The sequence below is a fragment of the Carassius gibelio genome, chromosome A14 (assembly GCF_023724105.1).
Source record: "Carassius gibelio isolate Cgi1373 ecotype wild population from Czech Republic chromosome A14, carGib1.2-hapl.c, whole genome shotgun sequence".
In the NCBI taxonomy this organism is placed as follows: Eukaryota; Metazoa; Chordata; class Actinopteri; order Cypriniformes; family Cyprinidae; genus Carassius; species Carassius gibelio.
Window position 1 is genome coordinate 5472052 of NC_068384.1, and position 19408 is coordinate 5491459.

Sequence of the window (19408 nt, forward strand, 5' to 3'; positions counted from 1 at the left end):
AAATATAAAATTTCTAAAATCAGATTTTTTTTTCTGTATTTTCTGAAAATACAAATTCTGAGTGCACCATACATTTGTAAACAGAAAATTAACAAGCGCAACTGTTTAAATAATTTTTTTTATTCAGATAAATTGACAAATATCAGAGCACAAGGTTAGTACCAAAAGTATTGCTTCTGTATGCACCATTTAAAATAGAATATCATCTTTTTGCACAAAAATAATGTTAATACATATTAAGGTTACGCTTATAAATGATGAAAAGGTAAATGTTATAACTCTTCCTTTACTCCTTAAAGAAAATTGCCAACTGGTCCCTTTAATCACAAGCAACTAGTCAAAAGTCAAGGTGCAACTTCAGAAGTACAGATGCTTCTGATGAATATTAGTGCAAACAAACCCAATGAGCTACTCCACAGGAAGAGGTAATGCTGTACTATCGCCTGAGAAGGTCAGAGAAGATCTCTGCAGCTTTGCGTAGCGTTCAGGTCTGAGGAGTGGAGTAGAGAGAGTGGTGCTGGTTGCTCTGCGGAGTCCGGTTGAAGAGGAGTGGAGTCGTCTCACTGGATCCAAACCAGCTGTTGGTCCAGAGTCTCAGTTTTAATAACTTTATCATTAATGATTCCACATGCTGCTCTTATCTGAGCTGCTGTAAAGCCTGATTACCTGCTGTGAGGATTGATGCTGTGACTCCAGAGAGCACCTGTGTCATCCATTCCACGAGGATCGTCAAAGAAATATGAGCGCGAGCCTCGTGTGTTGCACATCGCTGGGCTGCAGTTCTGAAATAAATGACGTGACACTCATTTTTGTGATGCATTTCATATGTGGATTGCATTTCTACACTAAAAATCATTTTGATATACTTTAATACTTATTTCGGGTTTATTTTATGAAAGCAAAGTTCAAAAGAATAGCAATTTTTTAAAAAAAATATATTTTTTGTAGCTATTTAAATATATTTACTGTCACTTCTAACCAATTTAATGCATTCTTGATCAAATAAAATATTTATTTCTCAAAGAAAACTGACCTATAACGTTTGAACGGAAGTGTATTAACAAACCAATGGAATAGACAATGAAAAATGCATAATCAGCAGACCTTTTCTTGAGGAGGCTGGCGAACTCTGAAGATGAGAATGAGCAGGCTGGTAGGAAGCAGCTCCCAAATAAAGAGAACAGCTCCGAAGATAATGTAGCCTCTGTCTCCGAGCTCACTCTGAAGGTCAGCCTTTGAAAACAACACCGAACATCACAAACTGACCGGTGACAGGAACACCTTTCCATCAGCAACCAATGAAGAGCAACTGCCCACCTGATCAGAGATGTTGTACCAGTCATAGTCAAACGCCTCGACTTTATGATTCTGAGACAAAACCAGCACAGCAAGATTGTAGCATGCCCTGCTAGAGAAGAGCAAGATGACACCTGCCCCCAGCACCACAGTCCGACAAAGCCCCTGCAAGCAGAAGACGAAATAAATAGCTGCAAATAACCTGTTTTGGTCCCAAAGTTTGTCATGAGTGGCAAATAAAATTCAAAATGATACAGCAGATCATAAAGGATGTAAATGTTACAGTCAACATCAAATCGAATCAAAACTGACTCTATTTACATTTAATCATTTATTTAGCAGAAGCTGTTATCCAAGTAATTTTAAACTATATCATAATATTTCATATTACAGAAGTAAAAGTGGATTGCAACTACCCTTTGAGGTGAAAGGAATATTTCACACAAAAATGAAAATTTGCTGAAACAGCGGATAAAATCATCACAAGTAATCCACAGCACTCCAGTCCATCAATTAATGTCTATTAAAGCGGAAAGCTGCAAGTTTATAGAAACAAATTAATTATTAAAGGTACTGTATATAAGTTTTTGACTCTACTAAAGCATAAAAATACCATAATATGTTTGCATATCAATATTTAAGCAACATGCTAAATTAAAATACTTGTTTATCTTTAAAACAATGCTATAGTCAGTTATTCTCCTTTAAAAATGTGCGTTCCAACCCAGAATGTCTGTCTCTGTTTTGGTTTGTGAAACCCACCCACTGCTAGTTTACCCAACTGTATTTCGGCATCCCGGGTTGCAAATTGGCGGATAACACAGCGTATTTCATTTTATTAATTGTCAAGTGCACATGTTACTGTTTGTGTCGTCAATCTGGCAACATGCATGTGCCTCAAATCTGAGGAGGAGGGACCGGGTGAAAAAAACTCTCCAATATTTTGAATTTGAACTGTAATACCTAGTTCAACCACTCAGTGTCAATCCTAAATACAGCACCATTAAGGCATTTTAAATTTAAGCTTGGTAAAATTGCTTTCTGATAAAATATGAGTCCTCCATAACATTGCTTTCTCCAGTGAAGAAGTCTTTTCATCTGAATCAGGAGAGAAATATGCACAGATCAAGTATAATTTACAATAGAGAAAGAAAAAAAAGTGGATTTTGATGTGAGAGAACAACAGGTGAAGGACTTTTTCACTGGTGGACACATTATTATGGATTACAAACTCGTATTTCATCCAGAAGCCATGGTTTAAAGTTTTAATGATGGATTTTTTCTTACAATCACTCATCTTATTACCTCACCAGATGTTAACCGATGGACTGGAGTGGTGTAAATTACTTGTGGACTATTGTGACTTATCAGCGGTTTTGGACTCTCATTCTGACGGCACCCATTCACTGCAGAGCATCAGAGGATTGGGTGCTATTTCTTTAAGTACCTTACTGCGTGTATAAGGAGTGGTAGGGTGCGAGGACCGAGTTAAGAGGAGCAGAGACGTGGCCAGACACACAGCTTCTAGAATGAATAGCAGGTCATTAACCAGCACCCGAACCAGAACCAGCCTCCAAGTATTGTCTCCAGCTCCATCGGAAGAGCCATGCTGTCCGAGGCTTGCGCAAACTATATTGACACACAGGAAGATGACGCTCATGCTGGCATACACACACCGTGCCACCCATCTAGAAGTCAAAGTTTACACACACACACATACAATATTCTCATTAAACAAATAATCAGATGATTTCCATTAACATGCTATTATGGAAATCAACTCACAGTCCTTTCCTGGGCTCAACACTGAATACGCTTCTAACTTTGAGCAGCTCCTGTCAAAGTGAAACAATGGTATTAAGGAGTGGACTATTTTCTCATCAAACATCTTTCTTTATAACTTGTCTCACCTGAGTGAAGTAAAGGTTGAAGAGGCTCAGGGTAAAGAACTGTAAGCACACTGGGAAGCAGTAAAGGAGCCAGTAGACTGGAGTGGGCAGGAGGTTGGCCGCAAGGGCATTATGAAAATAAAACGAGAAGAGTGCTGTGCGAAGCGCTGCCCAGAACAGGCAAAGAAACAGAAAAATACTCTGGTAGCTCCATCGCTTATGCCGGTAGAGTAACAGCAACCAAAGCTGAACGTATACGACTAAAAACAAACCCCCATAAAGACAAGTGTAAAGAACCGTGACCCCCAGCTGTACTGATGGGGCCACGGCGGGTTTTATGGGCGAAGGTGGAACCGGAATGTGCATTATGATGATAGATGTAAGAAAAAAAAGGAAAAAAAAAAAGGTTAAAATGATCAAAATAGACCAAAGCTTTCAAATAAAATAAAGCAAAACTGAAATAAAATCAGATAAATCATATCAAGAAAAAGGAAAAACGAGATTCCGGTGCACCATCAGTTACTATGTGATATTCTGTCACATATGATGAAGCCAAGATCAAACTACACGATGAAACGTCTGCAGTGTCTTTTCTCAGAATTCCCCGAATCAATCAATCAATGAGTCCTGCAAAATAAAAAGGAAAGTATTAAATGGAGCTGAGGTCAACACAACCAGGTTTTACATAACAACAAAAAAACGTTCACGCTGATATCAAGAACGCCGTCTCCCGGAACGAAAACAAACGCATATGTTGTCTGAAACCATTCATTTATTGTGTATTATTAAAATGTGACTATGATTTTTGACAATCGCGATGACATATTTATTTATTCGCTATAGCTGTTGTTCATCAACCGGATAGACTGTACCGCACATAATAGTAATAATAATTGTTTTAAACTGTTTAACTAATTCTTACAGTCAAACATTTGTCTTAATCTGACATTGGAGTGATCTAAAGTGGCTAACGTTAGCTGAGTGGCTAACGTTGCTAGATTGATTTTAAAATCGATGTGCTAGTTCACAGATCGGACCGGTTTTGACATAAATAAAAGCTATATCAATTATTAAGTTACTCAATTATATTCAACATTACCTTACAGTAGACTAAAACCATGTAATCGACTTAACAAAGCCGATAAATCCTTTTCCTCATCACTTGTTTATGCACTGCGTTATCAAACCGACTCATCGCTGTTGGCGACGTCTAGCTGTAACGTCACATGCTATGTGAAAAACGTAAACAAAGGAGTCTTCCTGCTCCTGCGAAACCACACCCACCACAGGGAACGCCCACTTATCGGACTTCCTCCTCACTTAAATTTTAGAAGTACTGAAGGGTTTTAAAGATTAAAATGTTTTAACGTGAGAGGAAAGAGGAACGGAGAGAGTTCCGCTATCTCGAAAACTGATAGCAGCATTAGTGGGCTGACTTTGTGGGCGTGGTTTTGTAGGCTGAGGGTAGTACACAGTAGGCGTGGTTTACAAAACAGTGGGCGTGGTTTGCAGTGCAGGAAGCAGACAAATCATGAAAAAACGCCCATTGTTTAACCGCGCTGCACTGAAAACAGGAAACGGCGCTTAGTTCAATTTATCTGCCTCTCATCATCTTTTATACCTGTGTTTCATTACATAAACCTTCTGACGCGCAAATCAGCATTCTGGTTTAAATATCAAAATTATTGGTTACACATGTAGGCTACCCCTCTGTAAGCTAATTGATGAGCATATCATTTCATAACTTTATTGGTAACACTTTACAAAATGTATTTGTTATTTGTTATGTTTCGCAGCAGTAACGTTAGATACAGATTCACAGGCTGTGAGTCAGAGGTGGTTTGTATCGTATGATATCATAGCTTCAGTAGGCGAGGTTCTTCTTCCTCTCTCTCTCTCTCTCTCTCTCTCTCTCTCTCTCTCTCTCTCTCTCTCTTTTCTTCACTGTACCGCACTGTGTTCTGTAGTTCTGCAGCCACGTCGCAGACAGAGACAACAGCATCGCCCTTACAAACCTCCTTCTCTTCAACTGCAGCCGTCCAACTGAACTTAAAAACAAGTTTATCTCCCCGTACAGTTTCGTCAGACATTGTGCTCGCACATTTTTATTTTAAAAATAGTTACTTTTCACGGATAAGTTGAGAGTAGAAAGAGTACAGTCTCGTCTGTGGTCATGGTGAGTAGCTTGCTTGCTAACTTAAGTCTCAAACTTGCTAGATAAATGTTTAAAAAGTTTCCTTTAGCGATTCCTTTATCATCTGAAAGTCAATTTGTTTGTTTCAGTAATTGCTATTTAAGTAACTCTCTTTACCAGAGATAAAGGGAAATAGAGATTATTATACAGTCTATCTATCTATCTGCAGCTTAAATATACTCTTTACATTTAATAATAGCTAATAACATGCATATGAAGATCGTGTATGAGTTACATATACATTACATGTGTATTATATAATGTTTTGCATTATATTGCATTATATTATTCCTATGCTATAGGAACCAGAGGATGTACATTTCAGGTCAGCAGAACATTTGATAGGTGAAGAAGAGAACGAGAAAGCAGCATTCGAGAGGAAGGAGGATGGGGAGGAGCACCGTAAATCAGGGAGAGCACCGCTGTCCCGCATCCCTACCTTTCAAAGCTCCGTGGGCCGCAAGCGAGTCACCGTCCAGACTGCAGAGTCATCACCGAAGACGGATGGATCTATCCGGCCGGGCCAGAAAGAGGGAGCTGGCTCTACGGAGGCTGGAAGAGTGAAAATGTTAGGATCTGGAGGGAGAGAAAAAGGCCTGCCCGTCCCATCGGTTCGTTTACACACAAGCCTCGCTGATGTTCTCCCTCAAGGTGATATCTTGGGTCGCGCCTCCTCTGTTTTAGCTCCGAAGGTGAATCAAGGTCTTGATCAAACACCTGAGATTACAGAAGACTCTGATCACTCTGATCAGGTTGATATGTCACTGAAACGACCCCCACTCAGGAATGTCTATGAGACCTCTGATCTTGTCTTAGAGCCTGTTTCTGAATTTGAAACCGCGAGCGGAGAAATCATCTCAGAAGATGAGCAGATGTCGGCGCAGGATGCCGTCGTAGAGGATCTGAGCTCATGCTCTTCTGTTGATCAGCATGAAGCATCTGATCAAGCTTGTGAAGAAGATACTTTGCGAGAGGACTTTGAAAAAGGAGGTGTATCCCAGTCACACTGGACAGGAGAAAATAGCATAACAGCGAATGATGTGAAATGTGTGGAACGTGTTCCAGATGAGGATGATGGATCCATACTTAGTGGTCAAGATGAAACTACTAAGATCCAGGAACCTTCAGAAAGTAAAAAAGGCTTTAAAGAAGCACAACAGGGAAGCCAAACTGCAGATACTTCACTCAAAAAAAAAAACAAGACCAAACCGTGTACAGCCTCCAAGGTGAGGTGGATCATATTTCCTAACATGTGATGTACAAAATGAATGGTGTTTGCTAAAGAAGAACACTATTGTTTATACAGATTTCAACAAACCTCTAATCCTAATTATTAAACTTCATCCAGCACATGCTTGTTGAGGAGAGTCGTGTTATTACATTTCTAAGTCAACAGACATGCAATTTTCTCCTGTTGTATAATACAGTGGTTTACATTGAAAAAAGGAATCAAACTGCAAAAAAAAAAAAATTAGTTTCTTAATTTTGTTTTCCAGTACAAATATCTAAGATGCATTTAACTGAGAAACAAAATGAAATACGATAGTTACGTTCATTTTTCTTTCCCCGTCACACCCCAGGTATTTATCTTGGATTATGCATAAACTTCCATAATTTAATAAATTTTACTGAAGTTAAGAGTTAATATCACGAGTCATTTTGCTCCTCAAGTAAATGTTAAGATGTTTTCACAAGGCAAAAATAATAAGGAAGAAAATAAAATATTGCAGTACAACCCATGTATACAGACCAGAATGTCTTTCTCTGATTTGATTCTCAGATTTTTTTTATTTGCATACGTAAACAAATTTCTGAGACTAGTTGCCTTGACAAGCATTTGTTTCACCATGAAAACACGACAGAATTTCAGCAGAGGATATGTGACATTAAACACTCACAAGTCATTTCATCACATGTATATTGTTTGAAAGATGTTTGCATAAGTAAACAGTAAGTCTGTTTGTTTTAATTGAATATCACCAGTTTTCTATTGTTTTAGCAGACAAAAGGAAGGAGCTTTTCCCTTTTCTGTCTCCTGCCCACCATTCTCCTCCTTTTGGGTGGATTTGCATCGCACGTCTGGCAGTATGGAGTCCCTAAATCTGTGTCACACCTGATGTCACAACTGGAGCTGCACTGGTTGGAAAGTTTCTGGATGCCTCAAGAGACATGCATATCTGACTGTAGGTGAGGAAACAGGTCCCTTTCATATTTTGAAGTCTTTAAATGGTGAGTTTGAGATGTTAATGTGTTACTTAACGCTCCCTAATCAGGCTTACTCTTGTTGAGAGTGTCCCTGAGGGCCTCAGCTTCCCTTCCGGCTCGCCACACCTGCCGAGCATTTCAGACACTTGGATTCATCTGTTAAACAAAGCAAACCGCTCTGTCCACATCGGTGCTTTCTATTTCACTCTCCGTGATTCAGACCTAGGCCTTACGGAGCCCTCGTCAGTTCTGGTATGTTCTGTTGTGGACATTTTACTGTGTTGAATAATGTTCTCTGAAGTCTTTAAAACCTTTGTTAAACATTGCATATGATCTGATTGGAAAATACTGATTCTGATTATATGAGAAGGCAGTTCATAGATATCCTTTCTATAGGGCAAAAAAGTGTTCGAACGACTAAAGCAACTGGAACCAAATGGAGTGAAGTTGAAGATTGCTGTAAACGCCCCTCAGTCATACATTGCAGACGCAGACGAACTGGTGGCAACAGGTACAACAGCGTGCCTATTGCACATTTGCATGCAGCATGTGAAAACGAATACACTGAGAATAGTGAACAGTTTGGAATGGATGTTTTATACTTTAGTTTTCTTGCTTTGTGCTTTCTCTCAGGGGCTGAGGTCAGGGGAGTTGACCTGCAAAGCATCACTGGAGGCATTTTGCACACCAAACTATGGGTTGTGGATAAGAAACACATGTATTTAGGCAGCGCAAACATGGATTGGCGTTCACTTTCCCAGGTACAACCAAAATCCAACTCTAGTGACACTGTGCAGCATTATCTGACTGGACGAAAGGTTTCTGGTGTGACATGCAAATATGCATGCAGGTCTTGATTTTATTATTTCATTTATTTAATTTTAAGTAATTTTATGTATTATCCAGTGCAATTTATTCGTTTGTAATATTGCAATGGGTATTAATAATCAGTCCTTAAAAATATATATGCATAAAGTATAGAAGTATAATCAATGTTTCTAATAGGTGAAAGAGGTTGGCGTGTCTGTGGAAGACTGCAGCTGTCTGGCACAGGACGCCTCACGGATATTTGACATGTACTGGGACATTGGAGCTCAGAAGAATGGCTCTCTACCTCCTTTCTGGCCGGGCCGTTTCTCCGCCCTCTCCAGTTCTAAGTACCCATTAGCTGTTAAATTCAACGGTGTCCCTGCACGTGTCTATTTGTCTGTGAGTTGTGTTTCTCTCACGAGTTGACTTCAATTGCATGGTCTGGTTTTTGTTTAATTATATAATCATTTTATTCAATCTTTTCACATTTCCACTCATTCTCTGGCCTTGTTTGCTCACTGATTGTCAATTTAACATATTGTGTAGAAATGTTGTCTTTTTGTCATATTCATCCCTAAGAACAATTGTGCTTTTTAATGAATACATTGCATGGTCAGTTTATGTTCGTCATTTGGCATCTGCATTTTATCGTGTGCAGAAATGTGTTCTTAATATCACATGAGGGTTTTTGACTTGTTCTTGTAGAGTTCCCCTCCTCCTTTATCATCACATGGCCGTTCTGACGATCTCTCAAGCATCCTGTCAGTAATCGCTGATGCTGAGCGCTTCATCTATGTGTCTGTGATGGATTACCTTCCCATGTCTCAGTTCACCGAGCCCATTCGGTAATCTTTACCAATTGATAATTATTGTTTATTGTAGTTTATTACAGTTATTGTAGGATTATTATAGTTAATTAAAATTTATATTATTTTGTTTTAGTTCGTTTCAAAAGCAGAATTTTTTTTTTCTTGATGTACTAAAATAAATAAAATTACATTTGAATCAAAAATGTATAAAAAAAAATGACATACATTTTAAAAAAACACACAACAAAGTGACAGAAAAATTGACAGAATTTAAAATAAGAATGGAAAACAAAAATAAAAAATAATTCAAAATATATTTTAAAAAGTGAAATAGTATCTCAATTGTACTAAAATAACACAGTGGGGTAATATTTGCATGTACATGTTGTTTAATAGCTTACCTAGTTTACATAGCATGTGAAAGATAACTAAAACTAAAAAGGAATACAAATTATTAAGACATTTAAAAAATAAAAAAAACACTGGATGTAATTTTGAAAATTGAATACATTTGAATGCACATAGTTTATAAAGCATGTGAAAGATTATTGTGATGTTTTCCATGATTTTCAGTGTCTTATGTCGTGTAGGTTTTGGCCTGTCATCGACTCGGCCCTGCGGGAGGCAGCTTGTACGAGAGGTGTCGAGGTGAAGCTGCTGGTCAGTTGTTGGAGTCATTCTCCTGGTGCCATGTTTGTTTTCCTCCAGTCTTTATCGGTCCTCAACAAGCCCCCTCTGAGCTGCAACATTCATGCTGTACGTTTCTGTGTGCTCTGTACATCTTCTGAATGACTTTTTTTTTTATCCAGCTGTCTAAAATGTTTTATTTATTTCACAGAAAGTTTTTGAGGTGCCGTCGACCCGAGAGCAGCAGAGGATCCCGTTTGCACGTGTCAACCATGCCAAGTACATGGTGACTGACCGAGTTGTTTACATTGGTGTGTTCGCCGTTTCCTCTCGCCATTTCACAGCATGATCTTACTTGCATGCTTTTTCATAGTCCAGCAACCTGACTGACGGCAGGTTTGGTGATGCATCATAAAAACCCTGCCAACAGAAACAGCCAATGTTTACATGTACAAATGAATCGCTGTGAATATGAGTTTTGGAATCAAGTGAATATCAGTTTTATAATCCAACTATGATGATTGATTGTTATATTGTGTTTTATAGGAACTTCCAACTGGTCTGAGAATTACTTCACCCAGACGGCCGGGGTTGGGCTTGTCGTGAATCAGACAGGTTCTGCAGTAGGGCAGGGCCAGCAAACCATTCAGAGCCAGATGCAGGAGGTTTTCCAGAGGGATTGGCATTCAGAATACGCTCAAACCCTCACTGATGTTCACGCGGAGCACTGCAGCGGAAAAAAGCTTACATAATAAACCACGCTCTTTATTGGTTGCTATGCACTATGTTTCAACAAAATAAAAACATCAGAAACCAAAAAACCCATCCATGTGGCATTCCTGCCTACTGATAACTTATTTATGATCTATGTATTTGCCAGAAGGATGCTGTGCATTTTTAATGTTTGTTATAAATGCGGCATATATAAATTCTTTTTTTTTTTTAAGTGCATTTATTGTATATTTGCATTATGTGACATTTGCCAGAATAAGGACAAGATCCTTGAGCAAGCACTGATTTTTTTATGTTGAACTGGTTAAACATGCATGTAAATGAAATATTGTTGTAATAGGTGCCTTGGCTGTAATGACAGTAAAGTTTGTCTTCAAATTAAACTGCCTTTTCAGTAAGAAAATGCTCGTGCTCTGATGTTATTCATATTTCATTTAGATTTTTCAAAGGTACTTTATACTCTGTGTGTGTGTGTGTGTATTTATATATTTATATGTGTGTGTGTGTATATATGTATGTGTATATAATATAACTAAAATATAAAATAAAATATACAACAATTATTTAGCTTAAAAATAGTTAAGCTCTATGGTCAAATTAAGCAATAGGCCTACCTGAGGGTTAAGAAAACCGGAATAAATGTCATCAACGTAATAATGTTTGCATAATATGCTGTAATGTTTACCCCCAAAAAATGCTTTAAATGCATGAATAATGAAGCTGTTGTCTATCCTGCTTAAACCCATTCAACTGTATTGTGCGCTGGTTTGTTTACATGTGAGATCAAAGCTGGTCGCAACCACTGATCTATATATGACTGGCTTTAACTGAAGCACTACTTGTACATTTTACGATTTACGCCAAATTATGTGCGCCAAACGGTATTTATTATTATTATTATTATTATTATTATTATTATTATTATTATTATTATTATTATTATTATTATTTAGTATTAAAACTTACACAATTTGAAAGCTGATACTTGTTCAGTGTTATTGATAATTTAAGAAGTTAATGTTGGACTCCAACACAATTCCTTTCAAATATGTGTATAATAAACAGTATTTTATTAATCAGCAAATAATTAATTAACATGAAAAAAAAGAAAACGTTGTCTTAAAACAAAGTGAGCTCCTTACTTAAATTAACCATTGTTTTATAAAATTTTATTTATTTTTTATTTTTTGGCCGACTGATTTGTATTTGGTTTGTGTGGCAAAACTACGGTTAACAAACTACAAATACTACAAATAAAGGTTTTATTTTTTTTTATTTTTTTTTTGTAGTAGTAGGATGTAGTAGTAGTAGTAATAATACAGTCGTGGTTAATTTTCGTAAAAGGTTCATAACTCACAAATATGGCGCTAATAAGTCTCAGATATGCTGTCTAGGCAGGCAGCGCACTAGGTTTTGAAACACAGCCCGCGTCTCCTCGCAGGAAGTGAAGGAAGGAAGACGTTAAAAATGGCACGAGAAAGAAGCCCAGCTCTATGGCTTCACCCTCAAACAAGTGTAACCCATAAAATACCGGTGTGCCACAGAATACTGCTGCTTTTATGGCTACTCCACTTTTCCTCCGTCTCCTCCGACATAACGGACGGGAACGCGGAGCACTTAAAGCGGGAGCACTCGCTCATCAAGCCCTATCAGGGTGAGTATCTCCTTCAGCCCTGCTCAGACACGAGCACGAGTTACATTAGGATGTTACTTTGTAATGTAAGGCTTCATGTCTTTTATTGGGAACGTGTAACACGGGATATAATAGACTACAGTCGAGTCTTTACAGTGACAACTCAGTGTAAACAAAACTAGTTAGCCTTTATTTGAACAGGTGAGGACAGTTTGCTTTTATAGGGCAGGTTGAAAAGAAATCCGGCTTCCCAGGGAGAGCATGCAAACTATCAGTATAGTATTTAATTAAAAATAAAATATTGGCTAGTTAAGACTTTGACAAATCTTTTTTTTTCTTTTAAAGTTAATTGGGGTACAAATATCTGAACAAAAGCTGAAAATGTACATTATTTCATTATCAAGCACACGATTACTCCACAGTTTGTGCTAAACCTGATGATCTCGTTCTCCAGCATTATGTGAGGAAGACCTAAAGAGTATCTTATGACAAAAAGTCACACAGCAGCAGTTTCACAGATACAAAATATTTTGTATTCGTTTTATATCATAAAGAATTTATTCAATACTAATACTTTGAATGTTTTTCCAGATGCACTGTAATAAAAAAATAAAAAATCTAATTTTGTTTACTTTAAAAACTGAGCTTACTGTAAAAATGCTGAAAGTGTTTCCAGTATTGCAGGATGCCTGTATATTAAAACTGAAACGATATAGACACATGACAATAAATAACGCATTAAATATTAATTGTGTGTGTATAAGCTTCACATCGCTCTCAACGTGTCAATACACTATAAAACATTTTTTTGCAGAAATGACTAATCATTGTGTCTTGCATCAGGTGTTGGAACGAGTCCATCGAGTCAGTGGGACTTTTGGGGAAGCACTTTAGTAACCAGCCAGTATGTGCGTCTGACTCCGGATGAGAGGAGCAAACAGGGCTCCATCTGGAATACAGTGGTGAGTAAAGCCGAACTGAAAATCTTAAGCCAAACAATCCAAAACTAAAGTTGAGTAATGTTCATTTCCCCCTCTCTGCAGCCCTGCCATCTAAAGGATTGGGAGATGCATGTGCAATTTAAAATTCATGGATCAGGAAAGAATCTCCTCCATGGAGATGGTTTTGCCATTTGGTACACGAAAGACAGGCTACATACTGGTAAATCTGTGAAGGAAAACTGAAGGTTTAGATCCCGTTCGAAGCACTTTCTCGACCATTTCATGAATTGTGATGTAATGAGTTATAATGCTGTCTGCTGTATGTGTGTGTAGTCCAGTGTGATCCATCTGCAAGTCTGTCTGTCTTCCCTGCAGTTGATTGTGTCATGCTTTCATTTAGGCCCAGTATTTGGAAACCAAGACCATTTTGTAGGCCTGGCTATTTTTGTGGATACCTTCCGTAATGATCTGCAAGGAATGGATGTAAGTGCGCCGTACTCACGGGTCCTTCTTTCTCTGCAGGCACCGTGTTTGGCAGTAGTGCCAACTTCCAAGGGTTGGCCATTTTTATAGACACATACCCTAACGATGAGGCTCCGGATGTGAGTTGAGAGATGTGAAATGTTTGTGTGTTTGCACCTTCATCTGAATGAAAGCTTTGCTTTGTCGTTGTCAGATAAACCTGAGATATGAAGATATCCATTTCCAGAAAAGCTAGTATTTATGGGAATTCTGGATTTTTGGCTTGTTTGTGCAGCTTCCGGTCATCGCCCTTATCCTTGCGTGGAAACTGCTTTAAAAGGGATAGTTTGAATATGATTATATGCATTTGATGTCAAACTGAGAAATATGCCCTAGGTGTAGAGAAGAATGTCTTTTTATTTGAACTATCCCTTCCCTTATTTATTTTTTATTTCCAAACATTACAAGCAATGCTTTCTTTGTTTTGCCTGCGTTATATGGTTCAGTCATTTCCCTGCCCTCATCATTCATTATTTGTCGTTGAAGCATTTCATAAAAAGTACATACAGTGCTTATTGTTTTGAGTTTAGTAGAGTGCAGTGACCTTTTTATGAATTAAGATCATTCTGTTTCACACAAGCTGATTCAGGAACAGTTGGATAAGGGTACAAAATACCATCCTTTAGTAATTTACATCAATTTTGTCTGTCACACATATAGGCAGAAGTCAATGTGATGAACTTGATTCATATTCTTTATTCCTCTAGCGCTCGTTTCCCTATATTTCTGCGATGGTGAATAATGGCTCCTTGCCGTACGATCATGGGAAAGACGGTCGCTCCACTGAATTGGGAGGCTGCTCTGTGGAAATCAGGAACAAAGATCATGACACATACCTGGCCATTAGATACTCCAAAGGCAGACTCACGGTAAGATACTCTGTAAATGCAAATACAATGAGTTTTTGAAAGTCTAAAAAACATAGACTTTCCACAGGTTTTCCATTTTAATATATTTTTTAAGGTAATTTATTTCTGTGATGGAAAAGCTGAATTTTTAGCGACCATTACTCCAGTCTTCAATGTCACATTATTATTGTAATATGATTTGGTGCTCAAAAAACATATCGGTAACACGTTACATTAAGTTGGACTGTACAGTTTTTAACGTAAATAGACTTTATATCACCAAAATGTATTTTAGAAAATAATTTAGATTATTTTTGTTTAGTATTAACCTTAAATGTCTTAGTTGTTGTTGTTGTTTTTGTATTTATTGTATGACTATTTTTGCAATGAAGATAGCTAATGAAGGGATGTTCAGCTCAACTTCTCACGTGTTGGATGAGAAACGAAACGGACTAAACTGTGACAAAACTGAAATGCTTTTTATTTATTTTTAATTTTTTTGTAAAGTAGAACTTGCATAAACATTTGAAAAACAGAAGTAAGTGTCAGTTCTGTATAGGATGATTATTTTTTATTTTACCTTAAAATGAAATAGACTTAATTTGATTTAAAAATCACCTGCTGTAGCACACTGAAAAAAGTGTTTCATTCATCCAGTTAAAACATTTTAGGGTAATGATTCACATCTATATTTTTTTTAACTTGAGCCAATAGTTATTTATTTTTCATTGGCTCAAGTAAACAAATATAGATGTGAATCATTACCCTAATTTTTTTTAAATTTAATTGGACAAATGAAATACTTTGCATCTTTGTTTTATTCGCACCAACATTATTTGGTTTTAACATTTTGGAATAATGTATTTATATAGCATACTTTTATTAAGTCTCACTGGTAAATACCTTTTTTTATTTAAAACCAAATTTAAAAACTAAAACAAATGCTGATTAAGAAACATTTTATTTAATGTGTGTTGATTGTGTTGTTTGGATTGTAGAACTATGTTAATGCCTTTAATTTCACATGGTTACAGTTAATCTTTTATTTAAGGCCAGTTCAATGTAGTTTCAACACATTTTAAAAACTAAATGCTGACGTCTGAAACATTTATGTTTGTATTGAATGTAGGCTACTTACTGTGCAGTTACTGCCGTTAATTTCAGATGGTTATGGTTATTGTTTTCAATAGCCAAAAGCCAGTTTGGCCTATTAAATACCAAATAAACATCTTGTTTATGCACACTTTCCTTCTTTCTTGTTTGTTGCTTAAAGAAAAAACAATCTGAAATCCATATCGGAATTTGCAAGTTTGCTTGTAAAAAAATCTGTATTGGAATCTGCCATGAAAAATCATGATCGGTGCATCCCTAAAGATGGCCTTTCTCCTGACATGGTGTTAAAAAAAATTAAAGACTGAATGAATAAAAACTTTTCAATTAGGCTCCACAATAGTTCTCATGACCTAACAAATATATTTTTAAAAGCATTTATTAATCCTATTTGATGAAGAACATTCATGGAAAGATTATTTGCAATCGAAATCTTTTGTAACATAGATATCTTTACTATCATTTTTGATCAATTTAATTTATACTTGAACTGTATATTGTTTTATACTAGTGATTACTGACCGTTTCATTTTGGCGCTGAAGCAGTGATGACCATTTTTGTGGATGCTAATGATACGAGTCCTTTTGTATAGAAGTGTGCAACAGCTATGTTGTGTTTCCACAGATTATGATAGATGTGGATGACAGGAACGATTGGAAAGAGTGCATTGATTTTGGAGGCGTCCGTCTCCCGACAGGATACTATTTTGGTGCATCTGCAGCCACAGGAGATCTTTCCGGTAAGAGCTACTAATAAATCTCCCCTAGATGTCCACAATAGTCCTCTTGCCAGACCTCACTCATACGGTTTGCTCTGCGCAGATAACCACGACATCATCTCTATGAAGATGTACCAGCTGATGGTAGAGCACTCTCCTGAGGAGGACAGCCAGGACTGGACGAAGATCGAGCCGAGTGTCAGTCTCCTCAAGTCACCGAAAGGTAACAACACTGACCTATTCAAACTGTTAGCAGGAGGATTTTTTATTCACATGCTTTTCATGTTCACATCTTCTCCCACAAAACAGATAATATCGATGACCCGACAGGAAATTTCCGGAGCACGCCCCTCACTGGCTGGAAGGTGTTTCTGCTTCTGCTGTGCGCTCTGCTGGGAATCGTGGTTTGTGGCGTTGTTGGCGCCGTGGTATTTCAGAAGCGTCAAGAGAGGAACAAGAGGTTCTACTAAAAAACTAGGATTTCAAAGAACTCTGGAGATTGTAGGCGAAAGAAAAAAGCATTAATGTGAATTTTGAACGGCTGTGTACATGTGGATGTTACTGAACTGCTCGACTGGAAGGAATGCTGCTTTGATTCTAAAGAATGGGATTTGTGGCTTCAATTAAACGTTTTTTTTTTTAAGTTGATCTTTCTGATTTGAAGTACGCATACTACTACAGTAGTTCATTTTCAGTTTTGTGTATACACTTTATACACTTGATTTAGCTTCATTCTCTAAATCCATGGTGGTTTTATTTTTTTATTGTTTTAACGCTTTATCTGTGTTTCTTTTCCATCCACGCATTGTTTCTGCTCTGGAGTGCTGATGAAACTGTATGATTTACTTAAGAGGATTTTTAATGGACTGATGAAAGGTATCCTCTGAAATTGATCAAATCAATGTTAATATTTGAAGTTATTGCCCTTCTCTCTACAGGATAATGTTTGTGCCTTGTTTTTTAAACCATGGGCGTTTTGAAAATATTGAACCATTGGTTATTTTATAACTGCAGTGTAACGAGTTCAGCCTTTTTTTCATCTTTTTTTTTTTTTTTTAATCTTTGTTAATGTTTTGCGCGTCTGTTTGAAATTATCGCATTGCACTAATTAACAGCTGTTTCTGAAAGACGTTCACGTTTAAATGGGCAGAGACTCTAAAAGTGTTTTTGGTGAGAAAATAAAGCAGTTATAACAGTCGACTTGTTAAATATAAGTTTTCATTGTTTTCATTTTTTGTAGTACCTTTTTTTTATTTGTAAATTATTTTGCACTTATGACCCAATTTACTCATATTAAACTACTAGTGTCCAAAAAAAATAAATAAATAAATTCATGGACCAAAATAATTATTTATCCTGCAAAATATTTTGGTGTAATAAAAAAAGTGTCACCAACAAGGTTTTTGGACAACATGTCGATATTAGGAAGAGTTACAAATTCGAATAGTTTTCGAATACACATTGTGAAGCAGTATTAAGATGTATGTTTGTCTCAAGAAACTTCAGTTTCATCCCAAAATATACTTATGTGAGTAGAAATGTGAAACTATATAAACATCTTGCTAAAAAAAAATCTTAAACTGTAAAAAAAAAACATGGACTATGTTGACTGTATATGGAATATTAAATGAGCATCTTCTCACACCTTAAACCGTCACTATTCAAATAACACATTAATACAAATTTGTATTTAATTATTAATTTCATTTTAAGTACTTAAGGAATTACTCATGAATAACAAATACATTTGTTGCATGTCGTTAATGTTTGAATTGAACTAAATATAGCTTGAAAACATACAAGCATATAATAATAAAAGAGTTACCGCAACAGGCTAAGTGTGTCGGGCAGTGAATAATTTTTCACTTTTTGTCAACATTATTAGTCTTTATTATTAAAAACATCAAAGGGCAGCTGCATGTCTAACATGCAACATTCACATTAATGAACACATTTTTTTTGACATCGGACAAAACAAATAAAATGTCCACTATTTATTTATCTCTCTATCTTTTTTGCACAAGGGATAGGTATATGTACAGTGTTGAGTAATCACCATGTAGGTAAACTGAAGAATCACACCTTTCTTCTTTCTGTCCTATATTAGTGGTGATTAGATTCGCAGTTTTGGACTTCGCAGGGCTCGTCATTGATGTGCTCCATCCTGTCTTTTTTCATGACAGAAAGTTCCATGTTAGAGCCATATTGTTGTCCTCTAGGCTCTTAATAAAGCTCTCTGTGCATGCTAGAGTCAACAGACTGATGCCAAGCAAGCTACCTGAGCTGCTCATGAGTCATGACTGTCTTAAAATAAGTTTCACAGTATTTGCCAACCCTTTCCCCCCCATGATTGCTCAATGGATTCAGTCCGGTCTACTACTCGCCTGTCAAGAGACCTGCTTTCATTTTGCCTTAACAGGACCTTAATAATCATGTTTTGGTGTTGGCCCGACATGATTAACATCGGTTTGTCCATGAGCTCTGACACATTCAGAGCCGCTAAGGTATTTCCTGCATCGTGGTGGTGTTCAAAAGTCACAAAACCATAGCCATGAGACCCTCTCTGCACACTTTAACAGAGCTGAGGGGTCAGAATGGCTGGAATATTGTATATAAACTGACTGTTTTGATGGTTTTAACAACTTAAATTACTGGTTAAATCAACATCTGGTTCAACATGTAGTGTCATGTTATGCAAGAATTCAAGTGGAAGTTGGCAAATAAAAGAACATAAGAAAATTAAAATCACAAATGATTCAGAGAAATAAACTGACTGCTTGTGAACTTATTTCCAAGCATTTGCAAGATGATGCATGGTGAATTTTAAGTTTTAATACAGTAAATATAGTGCCAGTTTGTATTGTAATATTTATATTCAGATGTCTAGTCACTGATATATACATGTCTGAGATATTTCCTGCAAAATTACAGACATTTCAAAATACAATTTGTGTGAAGTAATTATCAGTGTGCTCACACGTCAAGGATTTCCTGCCTGAAAATGTGAATTAATTTTCAATTTAGCTTAATTTTATATAATAGTCTTTTTTTCAGTCAACAAAATGTTTAACAA

The 19408-nt window shown here is 36.8% G+C and overlaps 3 protein-coding genes across 5 annotated transcripts; 2 read left to right on the top strand and 1 right to left on the bottom strand.

The window, feature by feature from the left end:
* Nucleotides 1-102: 102 nt before the first annotated feature.
* On the bottom strand, nucleotides 103-4593 carry LOC128027324 (integral membrane protein GPR137). The gene is made up of 8 exons (XM_052614862.1): nucleotides 4285-4593; nucleotides 3207-3812; nucleotides 3082-3131; nucleotides 2744-2984; nucleotides 1318-1461; nucleotides 1105-1233; nucleotides 667-782; nucleotides 103-578 (listed from the first exon to the last, which is right to left on the bottom strand). Exons 2-8 carry the CDS (start codon nucleotides 3549-3551, stop codon nucleotides 485-487), a joined length of 1119 nt encoding a protein of 372 aa, XP_052470822.1. The 5' UTR covers nucleotides 3552-3812; nucleotides 4285-4593; the 3' UTR covers nucleotides 103-484.
* A 147-nt stretch (nucleotides 4594-4740) lies between these two features.
* LOC128027321 (5'-3' exonuclease PLD3) lies at nucleotides 4741-10965 on the top strand. 2 transcript variants are annotated; one of them, XM_052614852.1, is made up of 11 exons: nucleotides 4741-5361; nucleotides 5682-6605; nucleotides 7379-7566; nucleotides 7653-7836; nucleotides 7981-8095; nucleotides 8218-8345; nucleotides 8590-8793; nucleotides 9100-9239; nucleotides 9794-9959; nucleotides 10042-10141; nucleotides 10377-10965. In XM_052614852.1, the coding sequence occupies exons 1-11, from the start codon at nucleotides 5359-5361 to the stop codon at nucleotides 10580-10582; spliced, it is 2358 nt and encodes a 785-aa protein (XP_052470812.1). In that variant the 5' UTR covers nucleotides 4741-5358; the 3' UTR covers nucleotides 10583-10965. The 2 variants fall into 2 exon arrangements, with proteins under 2 accessions (XP_052470812.1, XP_052470813.1); XM_052614853.1 differs by having other exon boundaries at nucleotides 4742-5361; nucleotides 7382-7566.
* Nucleotides 10966-11992: 1027 nt separating this feature from the next.
* lman2 (lectin, mannose-binding 2) lies at nucleotides 11993-17533 on the top strand. Of its 2 annotated transcripts, none has more exons than XM_052614863.1 (8): nucleotides 11993-12216; nucleotides 13039-13157; nucleotides 13239-13356; nucleotides 13537-13619; nucleotides 14366-14527; nucleotides 16242-16356; nucleotides 16439-16558; nucleotides 16645-17533. In XM_052614863.1, the coding sequence occupies exons 1-8, from the start codon at nucleotides 12030-12032 to the stop codon at nucleotides 16803-16805; spliced, it is 1065 nt and encodes a 354-aa protein (XP_052470823.1). In that variant the 5' UTR covers nucleotides 11993-12029; the 3' UTR covers nucleotides 16806-17533. The 2 variants fall into 2 exon arrangements, with proteins under 2 accessions (XP_052470823.1, XP_052470824.1); XM_052614864.1 differs by lacking the exon at nucleotides 13537-13619 and adding an exon at nucleotides 13659-13738.
* Nucleotides 17534-19408: the final 1875 nt, after the last annotated feature.